The 23,255-nt window shown below is 39.8% G+C and overlaps 1 protein-coding gene across 5 annotated transcripts in view; it reads left to right on the top strand.

Moving 5' to 3' along the window:
- The window catches only part of lrch2 (leucine-rich repeats and calponin homology (CH) domain containing 2), a 110,331-nt gene extending 87,720 nt beyond the window's left edge, over positions 1–22,611 (top strand). For all 5 annotated transcript variants that reach the window (XM_037533239.1, XM_017682334.2, XM_017682333.2 and 2 more), the window contains 4 exons: positions 5,635–5,747; positions 11,094–11,231; positions 12,190–12,267; positions 16,403–22,611. In XM_037533239.1, the coding sequence (XP_037389136.1) occupies positions 5,635–5,747; positions 11,094–11,231; positions 12,190–12,267; positions 16,403–16,522 (449 nt within the window). In that variant the 3' untranslated portion in view covers positions 16,523–22,611. The remainder of the gene's footprint in view (positions 1–5,634; positions 5,748–11,093; positions 11,232–12,189; positions 12,268–16,402) is intronic.
- The last annotated feature ends 644 nt before the right edge of the window (positions 22,612–23,255 follow it).

Raw genomic sequence — 23,255 nt, 5'->3', positions numbered from 1 at the left:
ATCTGACTCTATTTTTAAGCCCTTACTTTAAGGGTCACCGTACTTTGTTCTCACACTATAATAACTACATATCTTCCATGTTAATTTCATAGTACTAGTATTGAACCATTCATTGTAGTTACTGAATAATGGATTATAAGGTGAAGAACTTAAGGATAAGAATGTGTAAAGGCACTTCATTTGATAATAGCAAACTGGTAGCCACTTGGGAAATATTTAGCTGTATGTAGGTGCAAAAGAAAAAAACGGACTGACCGCAGCTCACCTCTATTCACCAGCCTCTTTCCTGGCATTATGCCAACATTGAATTGTAGTCTTTTTATATATGGCAAATACATGCAACAATTTTTGCTGTGATGATTGAAAAGTGGCTCACAGTTTAAGACAACTGTATTCATCTTTGAAGGAAAGCGCATGTGTATGTCTCTCTGCTGGTGCACCTGCCTGGGTATTGTCTCAGTGCAGGATACATGCAGCCCCATTTAGCCTCATGCACTTTCAGAACAATTAAGCTTTACTAAAGACCACAAAAGCTGGAGTGTAAAAGGCTTCCTGTCATTGAGGGAAAAACTGCTGTTAACTTCCATTAACCTTTCAACTCCTCCTTCCCTCACAAACGTTATGCAATCTCTGCCTGCCTCGCTTTAGCGCCAGCATTTCTTTCTACCATCTCTCATCTAAGGCTTAACTCGTCATGTGTTGTTATTATTATTTTAAGTGTTATTTCTGTGATCTAAAGCAGGAAAGTGCACCTTGAAAGCAAAAGTTATGAGTCATGCTCTTGAACAGTGATGTTCTGCAATCTGAAAATATGTGTATGATCTCTTTTGCATTATATAAGATCCAAATTCCTACACCTTAACAGCTTTAACACAACACAGCTTGTCCTATTGCTGTTTAACAGGCGTCCTTGGCATTGAAACCAGTGTTGGTCCGATATGTTGTCAGGCAGCCATCATCCATCATGTCAGTGTTTCAAAAGAAAGACGTGACATTAGCTTTGTCAGACTCCTGTCTGCTTTACTCTGGCCATCAGCTCATGAGGTTAAGCATTCTGTGCTTACAATGTGCCTGTATTTTGCTCAGTTAAAAACAATATGGTGAGTTTGCAGATAGCTTCTGAGATTGCCAAGAACAGGGTATAGGAAGTCATCTAGCCTTGAGAAGGTATTCGTCTTTCCCTTTTTCATGTGGAGTCCAAAAAATAATGAAGCGTGATTATTTTGGATAAATTGGAAGTGAGCAGGAAAGTTCTGTGGAACTCACAGGGTTCTGATGTTGGCAACAGGTTGACCACATGACCACTGCTAAGAGGTGCAATGTCGTTAGTACCAGAATGTAATTTCTTTGGAACTGAGCCGTTTGTTTTGGCAGTGCTGAGGCTTGGCTTGGGCAGAGGTTATCTTTTGTATTGTTTATTATCACCTTCTGTTCATAACCTGAAAGAAATTCTGAGTTATTGCAGGCTGTGACTTCCCTTCTCACCAAGTTATGACGACAGTAGCGTTTTGTTGAAAAGGAAATTCTACAAAGTATTGGACCAGCATCTTTTTAGGAAGATCTACTTGCTGCACCTTTTTTTCTCATTCTTTTATTATTTTTAATCATGCATTCTAAGCAAAATAGGGTTATCGAAAGTCTCCTATATGCATATTTGGCTTTGCTGTTGTAAAAATTATCCTGGATAGCCTCTTATTCTCCAGGGTATATTTTGGCTTTTCCATCTAAACTAACATGACCAATTTATAAGGGAGAATAACTTTTTTGTAAAAGCTGCCCTCAAATGAACAGAAAATGTGTTTTATGATCATAAACATATTGCTGTACGCTTACAGTTTACAGCTGAAAGGCAAAAATCTTAGACACTCTTTGTATCATTTTATAAAAAATAATGTTTACAGAGCAGATCATCTGTTTATAGTTTATAGCCCAGATTTGTGGAAAAATGGGTCGACTTTTAGTAAAAAAAAAGAGTTCAGCTTCTTTTATTATAAGGGTTTAAAATGACATCACCATCTATTAGACTGGAAAGAAGACTCATACGACGGCCAGCTTCTGAATGCAGCTTATGAAATATGACAGTTATGAAGAACATGATGAAGTGCATTTTGGAACCACCGGTGGTCTCTAGGAGTTTAAGAGGTGAAAGCAGCAAGCTGAATACTTACTTCCCAACAGATACACTGACTGTTACCCAGTCAGTTTTCAAAATCATTCTTTTTTAACCAGTTCCTATAATCCCTCTTACATATTATACCCACGTGTTGTATAAAACTAAACTTACGAATGACCATGGGACACTAAACTATCACAACACAGGAATCTGTTAGCTGTGCATGCCGTTAGTTTCTTTTCTGGTAAGTAGCTGACAAAAGAGTTGGCCTCTGTAAAACAAGCAAGTTTTCTTTTATGTCTAACTCAAAAGAGCTTCTTTCTGCAGTTTACTTGCATTTGTCGATGCTTGTTACCTGTAACCGTATGTATATGGCATGCTTGGACAAGGCTAATAAACCCCAGCTCGTCTGTGCACAATCAGCAAGAATTTAATATATGTACTGCTTAATCTCTGCGCTTTAGAGCAACTTGCGCCAAAGGCTATTATTTCATTGTTTGCATATGGCATGTTTAGGCATGGCTAATAAACCTTTGGTGTCCTAGGGTGTAACATGCGTGAGTCAGCTCCTCAGATTTAATCAAGGTGTAGGTTGGGTGAATCATAGATGTAGAGTAACAAATTAGACTGTGCCATTCTGATACACCTATTACTACATACGACAGATCTTATCAGATTATATGGTCATGTCTGTATATTGTACTGGTCCAAATATTCATAGCCATTGTCTGCATGTGCTACAAAGAGCTAGTTTGGAAATCGGAGGACCAGATGAGCAAATCCGAACTGATTATTTGAGAAATCTAAGATTAAACTTCAATTTTTATGAAATTATTAAATATTAAATTACATTTGGCATGTTCAAATATTATATTACAACAACAGATCCTCGCTATTGATAATAAGGAGGGATGTTTCTGCAGTATTTGCAGAGATGGATAGTCCATTTGCTGGATCAGGACAAAACAATACACTGGTCATCCGTAATAAAGCACAGGGCACTTTGCTGCACTGCGTCTAGTAGTGTTAAGTAATATTGCGCATTCATATAATTTGTCATAATAATCGGCGGAGAAAATGTGCAGTTCCTACAAACAAATCTATTCATTGTGAGTTTTTTCATTAATGCAAACAAAAAAAAATGTTGCAATGCAATAAGTTGCTAAGAAACTTAATTACAAAGGGCTTTTTTAGCTCTTAAGCAATAGGACATGGGCCAGACACCAACCATGCATGCTTTGATGGGTAATTTCCATGTTGAGCAATAAGTACTACAAGTTTAATGAGCTACAGACAGGTGGAGGCCGAGAATAAAAGATGCTGGCGATTCTGTAGTGTCACAGATCAGTGCAAGCAACTTCTTTTGTGTGGTAGCCTCCCTGGTTGTTTCACAACTTGGTGTCCATATCCAACCACAAACAAGTAGTTCTTTTAAGGAGCAGCATGAAGTGGGTGGCATGTCAAAGTTATGGCCAAGTAAAGTGACCACATGCTAAAAAAGTCAAACTTGAAACTTTACTATAAACACATTTGTTAAATTTTATTTCATGTGGAAAGTCTTTATTAGCTTTGGCAGTCATAGTGGACGTAAACGGTGTGTATTGCCACAATTAAGCCATTTAAAGATGTTTGGATTTCAATCTGTCGGTGGTGTAGTCTGGCAAGAACTGGTAGTTAGTACTGAACAATATGCCCTGTTGCTGGGAATCTACAATAAAGCTAAGATTAATTGTTTTATGAACATTTTTGGACTGGTGGTTAAATCTGTTGGTGTTGTAGTCTGGGAGGAACAGGTGTTATTATTTTTTGTTTGTTTATTAGTTGGTGTTAAATGATCAGTGTTACTTTGATGTGGCAACCTTTGAACTGATGTATGAGGCCATCACTACCTGACTTGTTTCCTGGTGTCTGTTAAATGAGCGACATGAATGGCAGGTGACTCAAGCAGCAAATCTCTGTCAGGAAAACTTAAAAGTGCATTGAAATGGGAAAGAACCCAATAATGCAGGCTAATTTCCACAAATGATATTATTCCTTGTGCATTTGTCTTAAATATGTTGAAATTTGAAAACTTGAGCAAGCAGGTCAGCTGATAAGTTTGCTAGTCAGATGAAACAGTGGCTGAGCAGCAGTGAAGTTAAGGTAGCAGGAAATTAAAGGTGGCAGTGGGCGTTGGCAACCATAGCAACCGCCAACGTAGCAACACTATAGCAATCACCTGTGATACCATAACAACCACCTAGCATCCACTTAGCAACATAATAGCAAACACATAGGAGCACCATAGCAACCACCTGCGATACCATAGCAACACTATAGCATACACCTAGCAGCCACTTAGGAATACCATAGCAAACACCTGGGAAACCATAGCAACATCTCAGCAACCACTGAGCAAGACCATAGCAGCCACCTAGTAACCACTTAAACATAAATGCAACCAAATAACAGCGCAATAGCAAATAGCCAGCAACACTAGAGAAACCACCATAGAAAGTAGCAAGTGGGAACCAATTTAGCTGTGCAACCATTTCACGTTCCTTCACGACTGTAATTGATAAATTCATGGTCATTGGTCAGTCGTAGTTGTACATTAGAGGCCGAGATCTGCAAATAACATGACCGCAGGAAATGTGTGTAGTGTAATATTTTTAATACTGTAACTCATTGTGTGTTTCTGGTTCTGACAGTTGTGTTAGTTCCTTGCTCTACGCTAAAGGAGCTCTTGTTGCTGTATCATTATTCTAGTGGTTATTTATACACATTCTTAGGCACATGTACATCTGTTTCTTTAGAGGATAGTAAAATAAATGCAAGAACTAACAGTCTACCCTCTTTGGCAGTAACACACTGTAAGTGAAGCATATATACAGCATAACAGTGCATCCAAAGCAAATTTGCACTTAGCTCAAATTACAGTGAGAGGTAATCAAAAAGTTAGTTAAAATGTATAAGTTAAACTGTGAAATCAACTGTGAAAATCTAGTTATTGTAAATCAAATTTTATGTTCAGTTCAGTCACCTTTCCCTTTCCCCTACAGCTGCTGTCTTATTAAAAAGTTTAATAATGCAAATTGAAGACCGATCAAAGCAGCGCTAAACTACAGGGCAGTTGGCTGTGGGCAAAGCTCGCAGACAAAGGAAATGTGAACTTGCAGACGGAGTCACTGTAATTCTTTTTTAAATGGCTTCTGTCAGCTTATGTCAAGCCAGGCATTCCTGACACATAGGGGCGTGCATCTGGTTTTAAGCCAGGTTTTGAGCACAGGTGTTTCACTGTGTGAAGGGCAGCGTAATTTTCCCTGGAAGGATAGATAGGCAAAACACACCCTTTTAATTTGAATAAACAAGGAATTATAGTCAATTCTTCCTTTCACTTCAGCTCCTCATTTTCATATTCAGGTGACTGACTGTGTAATTGCTTCTCTTCTGAGTTATATTGAGGCTTGTTAATCCTGTGCTATAAATGTGTGTGGGTGTGTGTACGTTGTCGCCTGTGTGTCTGTGTGTGTGTGTTCCAGCATTTTCCCGTAGCAGTCGTCAAGAGTTCGGCTCCACAGATCCCAGCTTCACCATGAGGAGGAAAATGGAACACCTCAGAGAGGAAATGGAACAGATACGTCTCCTACGGCAGGTCAGGCAGCGCAAAGCGTCAACTACAACATACCACATCCCAAATACTAATGAATAATTTCTTGACAAAAGCTGCATAGCTTTTGCACATCATAATTCTCCTACAACTTGTCATCGGCCTTGTCAGTAACCCAGTGTAAGCAAAACATTCCTCAGTTAAGGATCAGGGTGCATAGAAATGAGTTGCACTGACTGATTCATAGTCCTGTGCAAATAAATAAGGATGTTTCCATCTAGTATTTTGCTTCCAGTCCTGATCCGACCCGTGTTTCCCAGTACCAGTTATAAGTGCCTTACAGCTCCTACTTTCATTGCTTTTGCAAGTCTGCAGATTGTCTGGTCTGATTGTGTGATTCAAGCTTGTTTACAGCTTTTTGATCGGATGCTTGGTTTCCATGTAGCAGTGGAATTTTGTTGAATTTTTCCCCCATAGAAACGAATGGGGTGCAAAAGTTATGGCACCTTTCATGTGTCATGATGATGCAAACACATACACCCAACACACCACATTCCACACACTCAACACACCACACACACTCCACACACAACACACACTGAGCATGCCACATGTAACACACCAAACACACACCACACAAACACACACACACCCTTTTATGGTAGCAGAAGTTTTTAGGGTGCAGTATTTCTAAGGTGGCACTACATTTAAGGTAGTAGTAGATTTAACGTAGCAGTGAATTTATGGCAGCAGGAAATTAGAGGTGGCAACAATAGCAACTTAGCACTTAGCAACCACATAGCAACCATCTGTGATGCCATAGCAACCACCTAGCATCCACTTAGCAACATAATAGCAACCACAGAGCAGCACCATAGCAGCCGCCTAGTAACCACTTGGCAACATTATAACATCTACTTAGCAACCCCTTAGCAACCAGCCAGCATCACCATAGAACCAAACAGCAACCTAGCGGTATCCTAAGTATAAACCATTTATCCTGCACTCTGTTTCCTTCAGAAAATCCATGTTTCAAGTTATGACTGTAATTGATAAAGTCAATACCAGTTAACTTCAGATTAAGTGTTTAAATTTAAAGCTCATCACAGATATTCAGGTAGCATATTCATTACTTTAGATGTAACAGTTTGAATGTTGACTCCTTCAGTAAAGAAGTCAAACTCAATGCCTTTCTCTGAACACTGCTGGAGCTCATGTACAGAGGATGGGTGAGTGGGTGTGTGGCTAATTAAGCCTCTAGAAACATGTTTCCTGTAAAAGGGAACTAGATTACAACAGCAGTGGCTTCAGACTTCAGTTTCAGAGATGGTAGATACAGTGATAAGTAACATACATTATATTTCCAAATGTATTCACTCAGCCATTCAAATCATTGAATTCAGGTGTTCCAGTCACGTCCATGGCCACAGGTGTATAAAACCAAGCAACTAGGCCTGCAGACTGCTACTACAAACATCTGTGAAGGAATGAGTCGCTCTCAGGAGCTCAGTGAATTCCAGCTTGCTACCGTGATAGAACTCAGCCACGTAAAGTGACAGAGCAGGGTCAGTGGATGCTGAGGCGCATAGTCGCACACAGAGGTCGCAAACTTTCTGCAGAGTCAATCGCTACAGACCTCCAAACTTCATGTGGCCTTCAGATTAACTCAAGAACAGCGTAGAGAGCTTCATGGAATGGGTTTCCATAGCCGAGTAGCTGCATCCAAGCCTTACATCACCAAGCACAATGCAAAGCATGGAATGCAATGGTGTAAAGCGCCGTCACTGGACTCTAGAGCAGTGGAGACGTGTTCTCTGGAGTGAAGAATCACGCTTGTCTGTTTGGCGATCCAATGGTCGAGTCTGGGTTTGGTGGTTGCCAGGAGAACGGTATTTGTCTGACTGCATTGTGCCAAGTATAAAGTTTGAGGGAGGGGGGATTATGGTGTGGAGTTTGGCTCGTCCCCTTAGTTCCAGTGAAAGGAGCTATTAATGCTTCAGCAGACCAAGACATTTTGGACAATTTCATGCTCCTAAATTTGTGCAAATAGATTGGGAGCAGTTTTACTGTTCCAACATGACTCTGCACCAGTGCACAAAGCAAGGTCCATAAAGACATGGATGAGCGAGTTTGGTGTGGAAGAACTTTACTGTGCAGGCCAGAGTCCTGACCTCAAGTCCTGCTGTCTGAGCCAGGTACATGTGTGTAAGAAAGAATGTCATCACTTTTATAAGGAGGCAATGACTGGTGAAGTTGTTGTCGGAATTATTGAGAGTAGACTAGACGGGATCCTGCACTTTTGAGGAGAAAGTTGGATTTATTAGAAAATGTCTTAACCCTTTGTGGTGTTCAGGTCTGTGGGACCCATTTTCAATATTTACCAAAAGGAAAAAATGTGATTTATTATTATTTCAACCTCAGGTTTCTTGGTCTTTGCTCATTTTCTGCAAAGAGCATATAAAACAACCCATTTTCAGTGACTTCACACTGTTCACCCCGCACAGATTTATATTACACATGTGGTGTTGGGCTGAACCCACGGGGAGTAAAACTGTGGAGGTGCTTTGTCCTTCACTCTATTCTCCTCCTACATGGCCTGCTGTGCATGTCTCTGCGTGTCTCAGACCACTGAGTAACATCAACACCACACAAGGGTTAACACAGAGATGGTACCAGGTCAGCATTTGCTTGCTTCTCCCAAAACAGAGCAGGAGCAAACACTGATTATGAGTGTTATCTCCGTCATTTGGCTCAAACAGTCTCCCTCCCCAAGTACCAAGGTTACAGACCTTTGGTAGAGAGGCACAGGAAAAATACAGAACATTTTAAGATGATGTAAGAGGATCAGGCCCTGGAAACAGTATGACTGATTCTGTTAATCTGACAGAATAAGCATATAAACGTCATAGAATTAAGCACTTTCCAGCAATCCTCCCTGTGAACATGTCATGGAAGACAATAATCAAAACATAGTTAATTAAATAATGATTGGTTACATAAAGCTACTGTACTAAACATTATAGGCTGAGCTTAAACATCCCAAGTTCTAAAAACTTGCAAGGTGCTTGTGAGGAGCAAGTTTAATGCCTATTCATTACATGAGATGGAAAGAAAGCAGAAATTAGGAAGTGGAAATGAAATTTGGAGTAATGATATATGGTTACTCAGGTAAATATAATAAATGATAAAGCACAGTCTCATACGTTTACCAGTCCTTTATCGTCTGTTTGGTTTTGAGCGTGTGGAATCCGAGAGGCAGACAAATGAAAAGGTTTATAATGTGTTTGTAGCTGTTGTGCCTACAGTACATATGTAGTAAGTGATGTATTAAGCTCAGTAGCATTTACATTTATGGCATTTGGCTCTTATCCAGAGCAACTTGCAAATTGATTATTTTTACACAGGTAGGCAAAGGTAGTGTTAGGAGTCTTGCCCAAGGACTCCTATTGGTATTGTATAGGGTGCCTGCCTAGGCAGGGGATTGAACCCGAATCTACAACATAGAAGACAGAGGTGTTATCCACTACACTATACTACCCACCTCACTTCACAAACCACCATCACTCCTTTGGTTTAAACAGCAGCATTTTAAATGAATCATTTTATTGGTCCAATATATATATAACATTTTTTTTTAAAGTCAGGAAGAGCCAAGTATAAGTGAAATATAAGTGAAAACTGTGACATGAAACTAAAACAAACACTTAAAAAACCAAAAGCATTCTCTTCATCTGAGCTAATTTAATATTTCTGATATGTCATGCTACACCCCGCGACCCTGACGGAGAAGCGGCTTAGAAAATGGATGGATGGATGGATGTCATGCTACATATCTGTTCAGTGATTGCACTCTTGCAGACAAATACGTGTTGCAGATGTACAGTTTTTCATGTACAGGTCTATGTAGGTAACTGAGATCCATAGAAATGTTCATCTTTTCATTTATATTTTTATTCAGCATTTAAGAGCTGTTGTTCCTTTGTTGCACTGTTACTGCACTGTTCTTTAAGCACAAGTAGTGTGTGTTTTTTTCCCTGTAAAACCGCATCAGGCCAGCCGGTGAGTGTCATTTTATTGGCATAGCTATCAAGTTCATACCTGAGGTATGCATACCACAGTTTGAGAACCAGTGGCCTAGATTCTTTCTCTCAACAAGCTGCCACTTAAACATATATTTAAAAACATGTGAGTTCATCTGCTGCCTGGTGCACTGCATTTTGGTCCAGAGCTCTGTTTATCTGTTTTATCTGTTAGTGATGTAAAGAGGGTCACATTACAGTCAGTCAGAGGGTCTTTCATAGAGGCGTGAAAACTGTCTGCAGTTCTGTGATTGTTTAGTCTGCCTGAAACGAACACAGTGCGCAAAATCCATAATCGCTGGCAAATGGGGTTGAACACATGTTGACAATAAAGACGTGAGCTAGACTTGAGTAACACTCCTCTGAAACTGATTAAAAAACACTTCCCTAATATGTAGCCATTTCTTTTTAAGGTTTAAAATAGCCCAGTAACCATTAAGTGCTTCTCTGAATTTCCAAGCTTCAGAGGCTTTATTGTCATTTCAGCTATGTACAAATACACAGTGAAACAAAAGAACATTCCTCCAGGATCATGGTGCAACACAGAAACACAAGTGTGACACAATATATTAACCACAGTGCAGACAATACAGTACAATAAATGACATGAAAGACTTGGTCACTGAGGCAGCAACCAGAACAGGTATGGTACAGACATGGTACAGTAATTCTAGCACCTACCCTTGTTATAGGTATATACGTTTTATCATATCATGTGAGGTATTTCAGTGAAATGCAATAATTAGATTTAAATACCGCATCACAGACATAAACTGGAACCACAAGAAGTGGAGGTGAGTTAGTTCCATATTGTTGTGTGTATGTGTGCGGGGCCATGGGATTGTCCTTCAGTTCAGTCTGTGGAGTTGAGGAATCTGATGGCTTGTGGAAGGAAAGGCTGGCTGTGACGGCCCAAATGCTGTGGTACGTTCTTCCAGATGGCAGAAGAGAAGATGGCAGTTTGTTTAAAGGGGGTGTGGGGTCATTCAGAGTACCTGAGAGTAACTGTGTTGCCAGTCTCTCAGCCTACTCACACAGATGAGGGTACCTGTGTTGCCAGTCTCTTAACCTACTTACGCAGCTTAGCTTAGCTCATGTGTTGGTCAAAATGGACTCAAACCAAGTGTTTTTTAACAGCTTAATAAAAATGGCTACACTTTTCTAAATGCATTGAAATAAAATTGTCAGGCGTCCATAGACCAGGCCTCACTACCAAAGTATGTGAGGTGAAGTGGGCCAGATACAGCCAAGAATTAACTAGTGCCATGTTGTGTCTGGGTTTAATTTTGTGTTTATGTGTGTGATTTTTCAGAACCTGGAGTCAAGGTTGAAGGTTTTATTGCCTGAAGATGTTGGTGCTGCTTTAATGGATGGTGTTGTTCTTTGCCATCTGGCCAATCATATTCGACCTCGCTCTGTGGCCAGCATTCATGTGCCCTCTCCTGCTGTAGTAAGTCCTATGCCTTTTACCTGTTTGTTTGTTTGTCTGTCTGTCTGTCTGTCTAGCTAGTAGGGGTGAGTGTGGTTAATGAAGTATGCAGATATCTAAACTCAGTATTCATTTGCTTAATTGAATATTCCAGTACAGAGCACATAAATGAGTATGATGTGAAGTTGCAGAGAATGTGGGGACACAAGCAGCTGATATTGCGGATCTTTTCAAGCTAAATCTCCACATCTGAGTAAACCTGTAGTAGAAATACACTAGAATAAAAAGATGAAATTGTCCCCTGTGAACTTCTGTGAATTACTGTAATCGTTACTGCCACCTAGTAGTGTATTAAGGTCACACAGAGCTGTAAGTCAGGTCTACTTCACCTCGTATTATGGTTGATGGACACAGTAGATAAATGTATGTAGCTTTTTTGTATTTTTATTTTTGTTCAGTATTTTTAACCTTATGAAACATCTTATTGTCAGGATCTTTGAATACTGTTCACTTAAGAATGTACGTCTACTGTTTACCTCTCCTTTATCTTGCTCTTTAAATCTGTCTGTTCATTTTTTATGTTAAACTAATGCAGTGTTGCAAAGAAATGCTTTTTTTCATAAGATTTTATCAAAAAATGAAATTGTGACAAGTATTTACTCATTTTTTATTATTTTAAACAGGGCGTCATTTACCTTTCTGTTAAATTCTACGCAGATCTGCTGAGCTAAAGCCACAGGCTGCAAATAAAGCTAGTGCTGTACAATCCTGCATGAATTGAGTTTGATTTAGAGCAAGTCAGTTCAGTTTAATTTAATTTGATTGGAATTTGGTTCTGTTGACAGGTTCCATTCATTTTAGATTTATTTTCTGTTTTCCTGTTTCAATCAAGTGATCAATTCTGATCTATTTGGTTTAAGAATTAACACTTTAATTTGCTGTGTTAACTATGCATATAATTGTGTGTTTTCTCCTACAGCCAAAGCTGAGCATGGCCAAGTGCCGGCGGAATGTTGAGAATTTTCTGGAAGCGTGTAAAAAGCTTGGTGTGCCACAGGTAGGCCTCTTGTACTTCTCAGTTTTGTTGGCGTGACACCAAATCACCCAAAACCTGTCTGTGACTAAAACAAACACAGCTTGCAAAATACTGGAAATACTTTGCCACATATCTAGTGACTGTAGTGGTTAGATGCTTGTTCAGATTAAAAGTTGTTTATTTCTATTTCTTATTTTATTTGGGGCAGGAAAGGCACACAAATTACATGCAGACTTTATTGCATACAAAGTCCATGAGTCACGGTCGTTGGATCCACATGTTCCTGATATCTGGAGTTTTTAAATCAGCTCATATGTAAGATGAGTACCAATTTTAGAAAAATAGGCCTGATCTTACAGAACACGTTTATTTTACGTAGTAATAGTAGCTATTTATCATCACAGAAATGTGCGTACACACTATTAATCAAAAGTTTAGACACCCTTTGTTCCAAATAGCATGTTTTGCCCCCTCAGTGACAGCTTGCAGCAGCCTTTTGAAATAGTTGTAGCAGAGTTTATTTTCTGAGGTAGTAAAGCTGCCCACTCTTCTCAACAAAAAGCCTACAGGTCCTGTTACTTCTTCTCCTGTTACTTTGCATTTACTGCACATTTAGATTCACCCCTGTTGTCTCAGTGATGTTGCGGTCCAGGGAGTTCTGGCCACGCCAGAACCTTCACTTTTATCTGCTGCAAGTCCTGGTGTTTCCATGCACAGCTTCTGGGCAGATTATCTGATGCATTGATGTTGTTTTTCAGCAAGTTTTCCGTGCATGTTTTCTGTGCTCATATGGATCCAAACCAGCAGAGAGCCAAGCTCAATGCTTTATAATAGGGATGGTGTGTTTTTCATCAAGGGTCTTGTTGACTCTTCTGCAAGCACAGCTGTCTTTCTTACCCTACTATTCAAATCACTCCAAATCACTTTATTCCAGAAGTCGTGTGGTAACTGTAAAGGCTGTTTAGTGCATTGCCAGTGGGCTTTTTTTTCTGCCAGCTCTACCATGCAGCCCATTTCTATTTAAATACAGTATATCCTCATTGTACAAACTGAAACACTGCTTTGTGCCAGAGAAGCTTGTATTTGAGTAGAAGTTGTCTGTGGGTTTTTCTTTGCATCTCACACAATTTCCCTGGCAGTTGTCTTTCTTGGTTTACCTGATGCTATTTCCACTTTATTTGATCAGATTTTATAGTGTTGAATTACATTTTCTCACAGGTACTTTGAGTTAAGTCATTTAGTTCAGTGCAGGCAAACAGCAAATGTATAATGGCCCTAAGAATTCAATGGGTCTACTTGAGTGTGTATTAACAGGCATAACAAAGTGTATGGAAGTTTTGACTGTATAATTTCAGTTATTATTCTGATTAATATAATTCATTTAATAGTAAAAATAAAAACGAGCTTTATCCATATAACACCTTTCTCAAGCTCAAAGTAATGTATAAATCAATTATAAAGCATATAGGGGGGGGAATGGACATTAGAACATAACTATTAAGACAGAACTACAAAAAGGCTTCCACTCAACTGAAGAGAAACACAGAAAAATATATCTATAAGAAAATATACACCGATCAGGCATAACATCATGACTACCCCCTTGTTTCTACACTCATTGTCCATTTTATCAGCTCCACTTACTCTGTAGCTGCACTGTGTACTTCTAAAAGTACAGACTGTAGTCCATCTGTTTCTCTGATACTTCATAGCCCCCTTTTACCCTGTTCTTCAGTGGTCAGGAACCCCATGGACCCTCACAGAGCAGGTACTGTTTGGGCGGTGGATCATTCTCAGCACTGCAGTAACACAGTAACACTGACGGTGGTGTGTTAGTGTGTGTTGCGCTGATGTGAGTGGATCAGACACAGCAGTGCTGCTGGAGGTTTTAAACACCTCAGTGTCACTGCTGGACTGAGAACAGTCCACCAACCAAAAACATTCAGCCAACAGCGTTCTGTGACCACTGATGAAGGACTAGAGGATGGCCAACACAAACTATGCAGCAGCAGATGAGCTACCGTGTCTGACTTTACATCTACAAGGTGGACTGACAAGGTAGGAGTTTCTAATAGAGTGGACAGAGAGTGGACAGATGGACTACAGTCTGTAACTGTAGAACTACAAAGTGAAGCTATACAGTAAGTGGAGCTGAAGAAATGGACAATAAAACAAGGATATGGGTCATAATGTTATGCCTGATCAGTGTATAAAATATATATATATAATCTATGTAATGTCCTGTGATAATAAAAAGCTTCATCTGACCACTATTACCAAATATCAGAAATGTATTGTGGTTAATCACTCAGATTTTTCAAAAATATGGTAAATGTCTTACTGGCCAGACAAGCCAGGATTATGTAAACAGAGCAGAGCTGTATGTTGATCTTATATGTTGACCTTTCTTTATGTCTGTATTTGCAAATCTCTTCCATTGACTGGAAGATGATCAAAAGCACTTTGTAAATGTAAATGGTTATACTGGAAAACAACCCTTTGAGTTAACTTCAGTGGTATTTAAACATAGAAAATAGCATACATGGGCTTTCACATCAGTCTGTTTCCATGTGAAAATTATTAGCCTGACTAGAAATAATAATAAACACAGTTAAAGTGTATGAGTAGTTCCGAGAAGCTGATTATCATCACAAAATGAAAAATTAGTTTCATTACAGCAGCCTCATCTGCTTCTAAAGGATGATTTGTCTGCATGATAAAATATAGCATTTGATTTCCTGTAACTTCAATTAGGAACATGTGGGCCATAAGCATGTGGTAGCATGTCAGTGTTTTCTTGGCTAAAGTGCAGTGATGGGAAGGGGTTGCATGATACAGACAAAATACATTCTTCTCAGAAAGAACTTGAATGGCAGGGCAGTTGTTTCTGTCATGCACTGGAGACTTTTGGTTTTAGATCGAAAGATTAGTATGTGTGATAGATCAGAATTTAAGCTTTTATTTCCTGGTATTTATATCTATGTGTGTTTAATAACTTAGAACATGGCACCTTTGGTCCATTTTTTTAGGTAAAACTATAGGAGCAGATATATTAAAAGACATTCAGCCTCCTCTACAAGACATAAACTGCATGCTCAATTAGGTGATTGACTATCAGTCTGATGATTGACTTGGCCAGGCTAAAACCATGTTTTTGCACCTGATGCAGTAATTTGTGTTTGCAGTGTGTTGTTTAGGGTATTTGTCTTGGTGCATGATGAAGTTCCTCATGGTTAAGGTGCATTTCTCTGTAAATTTTCAGACAATATTCCTGTAGACTTCTGAACTCATTCGTCTGCTATCATCATGAGTTACATCATCAATAAAGATACTTCTACAAACATTTGTGAAAGAATTGGGTGCTCCAGTTGTGCAGTCCAGTTGTGAAATTTCCTCGCTACTAAACATTCCACAGTCAACTGTCAGTGATATTATAACAAAGTGGAAGCGATTGGGAACGACAGCAACTCAGCCACTAAGTGGTAGGCCACATAAAATGACAGTGCGGGGTCAGCGGATGCTGAGACACATGGTGCGCAGAGGTTACCAACTTTCTGCAGACTTCATGTGGCCTTTATATTAGCTCAAGAACAGCATAGAGAGCTTCATGGAATGGGTTTCCATGGCCAAGCAGCTGCATCCAAGCCTTACATCACCAAGCACAATGCAAAGCGTTCAATGAAGTGCCGCCACTGGACTAGAGCAGTGGAGACGTGTTCTCTGGAGTGACAAATCACGTTTCTCAGTCTGGGAATCTGATGGACGAGTCTGGGTTTGGCGGTTGCCAGGAGAACAGTACGGCCAAGTATAAAGTTTATAGGCAGGGGATTATGGTTTTTCAGAGTGACCGAGTCCTGACCTCAACCCAATAGAACACCTTTGGGATGAATTAGAGCGGAGATGTTTTATAGATGTGGCATAGTTAAAGTTTGGCCTGGTTTGTTTTGACCAGAATTTGTAACTGGATCATATTATGGCCACAGAATACTCATCTAGATCAAGTTGATCACAGCAAGGAAGAACATTTTATGATCTGTTGTCTGTCAGTAATTCATTGAACATTGAAACACAGTATTAATATTGCAAGCCAGTATAGTCATAAAAACTAACACATGTTACAGCACTAGCTTGATCTCTTTATGTGTCTTTTCCACAGGACAAGTTATGTTTGCCTCATCACATTCTGGAGGAGCGTGGTTTGGTGAAAGTCGGCGTCACCGTTCAAGCCTTGCTGGACTTACCATCCTCAAAACCCACTCAGCTGTCCACCCTGTAGCACTGCAGTAAAAGCCATGAAAAAGCCTGGAAAGCAGGATTGGCAGACGTTCCTTAGCATCTTGCGTCCTGCCTTGCCTCCGTCTTACACTTCGGCCACTTCCAGTCTGTTGACCTCAAGAGAGCTTTGAACCCTTCTCTGAGCAAAAGGCCCTTTATCTGTTATACCCCTTTTAAACTGACTGGTGCTTGTGCTGGTGCTCTACCAGAACTATTACCTAAGCTCAAAGCTTACATTTCCACAATGAAAATATGTGTAACCCGTAACATTTTGGCCTCATTGACTTGCTGGGCCTTGACCAAGGAACCAGTGGGGTGCGGTTTATTCCATCTCCACAAGAAGTTGTTTACGGGAGTTGAGACAATAAGAAGAAAATGAAGAGAGAAAAACAAGAAAAAATCAGGAGCAAAGTTGTGGATTGCCAGTGGTTTGTGGAAGAAACTAAGGCTTCATTGACCAATCTGGCCCTCAAGATAAGTACATGATAACTTGGAGAGCTCAAGAAGACAAGCAGATCGTAAATGGAAATTCAAGAGAATGCGCTTAAATGTGGGTTCAGCAGAAAAAACTGAGGAAATGTATGTCAAGTTGACTTCTGTTTCCAGGCTTGGCAGAGCCCACTTCCAGTTCTGTAATCCCAGGAACCAGCACTGGCACCATGTAGGTGATGACAAGGGTATTAGCACCCATAACAGAGCTGCCAAGAACTTAAGCGATTCATTCCAGAACCATACATGCTGCAGAGACAGACGGGACTTTCTTTCACTTCATTTGTTCTATTGAGGAGAGGATTTTACATCATGTTCCAGGGAAAATACGTACTGCCCTATTTGGCTTTGGCTTGGGTTATTTTTGTCTCCTCCTTCACTCAATCATCTACTGGACCCCTAAGTGTGAGGGCGGGAAGTCTGACAGTTGATTGGCTGACATGGAACTGTCTCCTGCATGAAGCCAATAAAGCTCCATTAATGAAACATGCCCTGACGCCTATCCCCCACACTACGCAGCATTTATGGGTGTTAGAGAGGTGTGTGTACATTTTGTAAAGATGAACTGTGTAGGTGAAAGCTGGTAACTGATTTGCTCCCCTGGATTCACACTGTTGAGGTCTTTCCACACCATGCACGGTTTGTTCATGCGATTTATTCAAACCCAAATAAATTCTAATTAGTATAGGTGATGATATCTTGCACACCAAACCCAATTTTTTCTGACCCACTGTTTGATAGATCTGATAGATCGATTGTGTACTACTCAATGCTAGCAACTCCAAAAGCAGCTCACACTGTGTTATGGACATCCGAGCCATATGCGAACGCACTGAGTTTCAGCTCCTGAATGAGGGGGTAAAGCTCTCCATGCTGCTTCTCGCTTTTCCACAGTGGAAAGTAACTAAGCCAAAGGCACAGTTTGCCTGGTTTTAAGAGCAGTAGATGTCTTTGTTACATGAAGATATTCTCAGCAAGAAAATAACTAAATCCAGAAAAATTGCATCAGGTGCAGTGTGAACAAAATGTTTCGGAATATTTCGTGTTGTTTGCTCACGTCGTATTTGGTGTGCAGTGGCCTTAAATGTGGGACAGTGCACTCTACACAGAAAGTGTGAAACAGACCAGGCCTAGAAGTCATGTTTGGTGCTTGGCACCCATAGGACAGCTGTGTAACAATGCACATTAGAAAAAAGGATTAAGGTTTTTTTTTTTCTTTTAAGCTTTTCCTTTTGTTTATAGGCTCAGTTAAGTTAATCACTTTAAATATTGCTGAAACAATTTCACTTTCACTGACGTCATTTAGAAGGTTTTAGTTGTAAGAAAACAGGAGCCGGTAGGACTTTCCTGAAATCTGCAAGCTTTGTTGGTTGCACTCATTTCATTCTAGTTGTGCCATATACACACATACTGTAAACTAACTTTTACTCCAACTTTCCACTTTTAGACACTTTTTAAATCTACATTAATGTTGTAATGGTTTTCATGTATCATCACAGTTTTCAGAGAAGTCAGTATATAAACACATTCACATACACATGCACACACCAAGCCTGACCTGACCCACAGTGCCATGGTTTGAGCCTGAATCTGACCTGAAGTGACAAAATTTAGTTTGAAAGCAACCCGTCCCACCTCAAGTTTTGAGTCCGCGACTGACTGTCCAACCAAATATAATCATGATAGCACTGGTAAAATTACAATACACTAGCAAAATTACAATACACTAGCAATACACTAGCAATATTATAATGGATAAAAAACCAAAATAATGAAATAATTATCTGCTTTAACTCATTGATTCAGTGCTTTCAGAAACATCCCCATATGTTTTCACTGTTTAATCCTAAAACCATCTTTTTTACAAAGAAAATCTTCGATTTTACATACTGAACATATAAGAGCTCCACTGAATCGATTCACTGGTTTATTTCCCATGCATCCATTTTCTCACAAGCATGTTTTATGGACCTCGGTGCTAAATTTTATCAACACAAGTTCAGTTTTGAAGGTAGTTCAAATAGAGAGGAGGTATACAGTACAGAGAAAACGAAAGCAGAGGAAACTGCACAGGGAACTTATTAAAAGTAGGAGGGGGGCTTTGAGTCTCAATAAATCATGGATGCATACATCAACACCGTAACTCAGGCATGTCAATATATAGACCTTCCAGGCCAAGGTGCTGCCGAGATTAGCGTTGACCCTCATCTAACACTCTGAATCCAGTTCATGAAGTTCAGACCTTGTAAATTAGCTGATGAGCTGAATCAGGTGTGTTTAAGGAAGCAGTGAGCTGAAGTGTTTTGGCCCGCGAGGACTGGAGCCTGACACATGTGCCGTAACTGATTACTGATTTGTCTACAGGTACTCTAGTAATGAGCAGTGCCAATTTATAATGTTGCCAACAGATACCCAGATCTGTCAGGATCACACAGTCTGTGTCTCACAGCATCACCTAAAAGCATTTCTTTCTGTAGGCAGTATCAATTCAGCTGTGCAACATTTTCTTTGCTAGTTAAAAGAAAGAAAAGCTTCAAATAAGATCACATTCACGTTTAGTTACGTTCTTTTGTGAGATATTCACTCAAACAGCAGGGGTCTTATCTTTGTTGGATTCTTTTCTCAAGTTGATTGTTTCAGTTTAATTTATTTGGTGTATTTAAATGTGACCATGTGTTATTGGACCTCTGTGATTCTGTCCAACACTGTAGACATTATGTATTATTAGACCAGTGACGTTACTGCCGACAGTTCCTGACTACTAATTGTACAGAGATTTGAAGGAAATTATTTATGTATTTATTGTATATTTATTCATTCACTTGGGCTTTTTTGTTTGCTAAACCAGCTATGTCCTAGTACTAATGCTCAGAAATGCTCTACTAATGTACCACAACATGGCTTTTAAATCTGTTATTTTAATGAATGTTTTTGTTTTTATATGTGTGCGATGTTTAGCTGAGATCAATCTCCTTCACCTGTTCAGAGGAAACAAGCCAAGGGTACATAGTAACAAAGCTAGCATTTATACTAGTGTATCATTCTGTAATTGTCAATTTCTTCATCCTTGCTGAAAGTTGATTTTGCAATGAGTGTGGCATCGCCCCCCCTTGGCTCACGCACAGGCCGATGACAGCCGTGTCAGTTCAGTGCCAAATGAGCCACACCATTTATGGCTCGTTACAGGAGCTATCAGGAGTGAATCACATACACACTTCGTGTCTCACTCTCAGTATCTGTGATTTATTGGTCGATCCAGATTCTGCTAGTCGATTAACTGCATTTATTCATGTCTTTATTTATGCACAGTACTGTGTAAATCAGAGACCACCCTTTATTTCTTTCATTTTCAGTGGAAACAGCTGTTATGGTTTGACTGTTCATTTTTCAGCCTCGAAAAAAAGCAGAAAATGTGAAAGAAAATGACACAAGAGCCTCAACAACTACATAAATATCACATTTTATTACATGAAATACATCATTAGCTTCTTGCTGTTGATGGAAGAAAACCTCATATCTGCCTGTTATGCCTGTTACCCTTTAGGCTGTGTGGAAGTTTAATGACAAATAGACTAAAAGAAATCCCCCAAAATGACTGGGAAAAAAGTCTGGTTCCATTGACTTACATTAAAAGTAAAGTATGTTTTTTCCTTCTCCTGTAAACTTATTATTTTGGAGATAAGAGATTTTCGTCTGACAACAGCGACATATTCATTTGTTAAAGAAATCTCCAGGGATATTCTTCCACACTGCCAAAATTCAGTCTCAGACTTTGGTTGTGTTTTATAGCGGTTGGACTCTGGAGTGACCAGTCAGTTCTGAGAAAACCAGCAGCTTTCTTTCTTTCTATGTCTTTTCTCAGCGAGGCTGTTCTTGACAGCTGCACATCCTTTCAGACCCATAGCACTGAGTTGGAAGGTGGAAGGGTGGCAGTGGATGTTTTCAGCTCTGAATCAAGATTGGAGCTTGATGCTCTCCTCTCAAAGACCAAGGCTTTAAGTGCTGTTTATCTGATGGGGGCAGTCTTGGTGGTCTAATCATTTAGCTCTCTAGCTTTGAAGACTCCTGCTTTTTTCAACTCATTTCCTTTGACTTTCTTCTTTCTTATGCTAGTGGATTATTTTATCTAATCTTCTCATAAATATCTCCTGATACATGAGTAACTTGTGCTAGGTACTTGGTCTGCATTAAATAAAGGGTGGTCATTGACTTTTGTTCTGTACTGTAACTGTGTACTTGATGTGTGTGAATTACAGGTACAACTGTGGATATTTCTACAAATCTTGTAGCTAATGGCTCTCTGAAGTGTTTGCATAATTTTGTTGTCCTGAACGTAATGTTCACACGCATCAGTTGTGCAATGCACAAGATAAAGGCAAACGTCTTCTGAACGAGCCCACTTCGAAATTGGTCCAAGAAGGTGATATGCAAACTCTGCAGATGGCACTTGATATTCCAGTTAGAATCCTTGTCCAACAAGGTTTAAATGGTGCAATTAAAAACAATTATTTACTGGCTATTTTGAGAGTTGCAGGGAGGTTTTTAGTTGGAAACAAGGTTTGGACTGATGGGGGCTGCCCTGCACTCTTGAGTAGTTGTTTCTGTTCATGGGCAGCTAAGCTATATAGATAACTGCATCTCTCCCCAAAAATTAAAGAAGCAATCAGATATTTTCCTTTTCGGTCCATGGCCATCTGTGATGTGGATGCCAACATCTTGTTCTTTATATTGAGCAAGATGTGGCACGCTTAATGACTTGTTGACATTCTTTGCTTTTTTCTGCGGAAAAGATTGACTAATAGCCGGGTTTTTTTGAGCGCACACCCTACTCACAGGATGAAAACCATCTACACATGTATTAATGACTTCCTCTGACTGGCTAAGGACCTAAAGATTTCATCTCAAAACTTCTCCCTGTCGTAAACTTAGTCAAGGGAGTTCAACGGAGCACACATACAGCACAATATTACAAAGGCCTCTTTCTCAAATCCATGTGTAACAGTATTCGTTTGTTAGTGCCATTCCACGCCAATCATGAAACCTTTGCTGCGAGACACCCAGCTATAGACTGCCAGTTTGCCTTCTTGGTTTCGTATCGTTCACCATGCTCAGTTTTGCACTTTATTACAGGATACGGCAATGCAGCTTTTGTCATTTTCTATCACCAGATCTTTTTTCCTTTGGAAGCCAGTGCACTACACATCCGCACTTCTTCATAGCGACAGATGAGATTGAGGACAACAAGGCATTGTTCAGAAAGGTTTCGAGGTCCAGCATGTGCCATGCTTAGCGACGTTTTTGTTTTTCTTTGCACTGGTCGTTTTGCAACTGTTTGTATCCCTGTGTAAAAAAAAAAAAAGGTGCCGATTCACACTCGGTTTGACTGAAGGCCAGATGCGTGGTGTGTTTGCGCGCAGATAGATGTTTTGTATGAAACAAGATCTTGATTGCATGCCTGGATCCTCTGTGATCGAACCACCGTATCTGTAAATAAGCTCTGTAAAAAGTATTTGACCCTTTCTTTTTCAAACAAAAGGCAAACTGTTTGAAAGGTCATGAGAAAAAAAAAGAAACTTCCAATAAAAAGACTTTTTCCAGGTATGTGTTTGTCTTGTTTTTTTTTTCCTTTCTAAAAAAGGTTCAAAGATGGAGTGATTTTTCTTTTAAAACCTTTTCACAAGGGTGACCATATGGCCCACTGCAGCTCCAATGATTTGGCTTTCCTCTCTAAGCTCACGTGCCTCTTCACTCAGCTTATCTCTTCAGAGCTTCTCCTGTGAGTCAGTGGGTTAGATGTTGATGTCCCAAAGTGCTTTAAAGAACATAATGTTCAGGGTTTCTAAGGTTCCCCTTCCTCCAGATGCCTGTCCCTACAGGGAAGGTTCACAGGAAAATTACTTTGAAGGGAAAAAAATTGACCAGACTTTCTGGAACAGTGGTTTTGTTCTTTTTTACTGTTGCCAATTGGACTCACAGCTAGCAAGATCAAATGGCCCCATTCCCACTCGAACAGTTGGTAGATTGTCAGATATGCTGAGAAACAATATAGCTGCAGGGGCCTGATGCACCAGCTACATATCAGTGCAAACTAGCTAGTTGTAATGTTTTTTTTCTTTTTTTTAAGTCTGGGTTTTTGCAGTATTAAAGCAAAAAGTTGCACAAAACACTAAATGCTAAAATATATGCTGCGATTTTCCTTGATCTTGTTTTAACAACAGCATATTGCATTTTCCTACTACTGGTCA

Source organism: Pygocentrus nattereri, chromosome 23 (genome assembly GCF_015220715.1).
Source record: "Pygocentrus nattereri isolate fPygNat1 chromosome 23, fPygNat1.pri, whole genome shotgun sequence".
Classification (NCBI taxonomy): Eukaryota; Metazoa; Chordata; class Actinopteri; order Characiformes; family Serrasalmidae; genus Pygocentrus; species Pygocentrus nattereri.
Note: the sequence above shows the minus strand (reverse complement) of the source record. Positions and strands in the feature narration are given on the sequence as shown.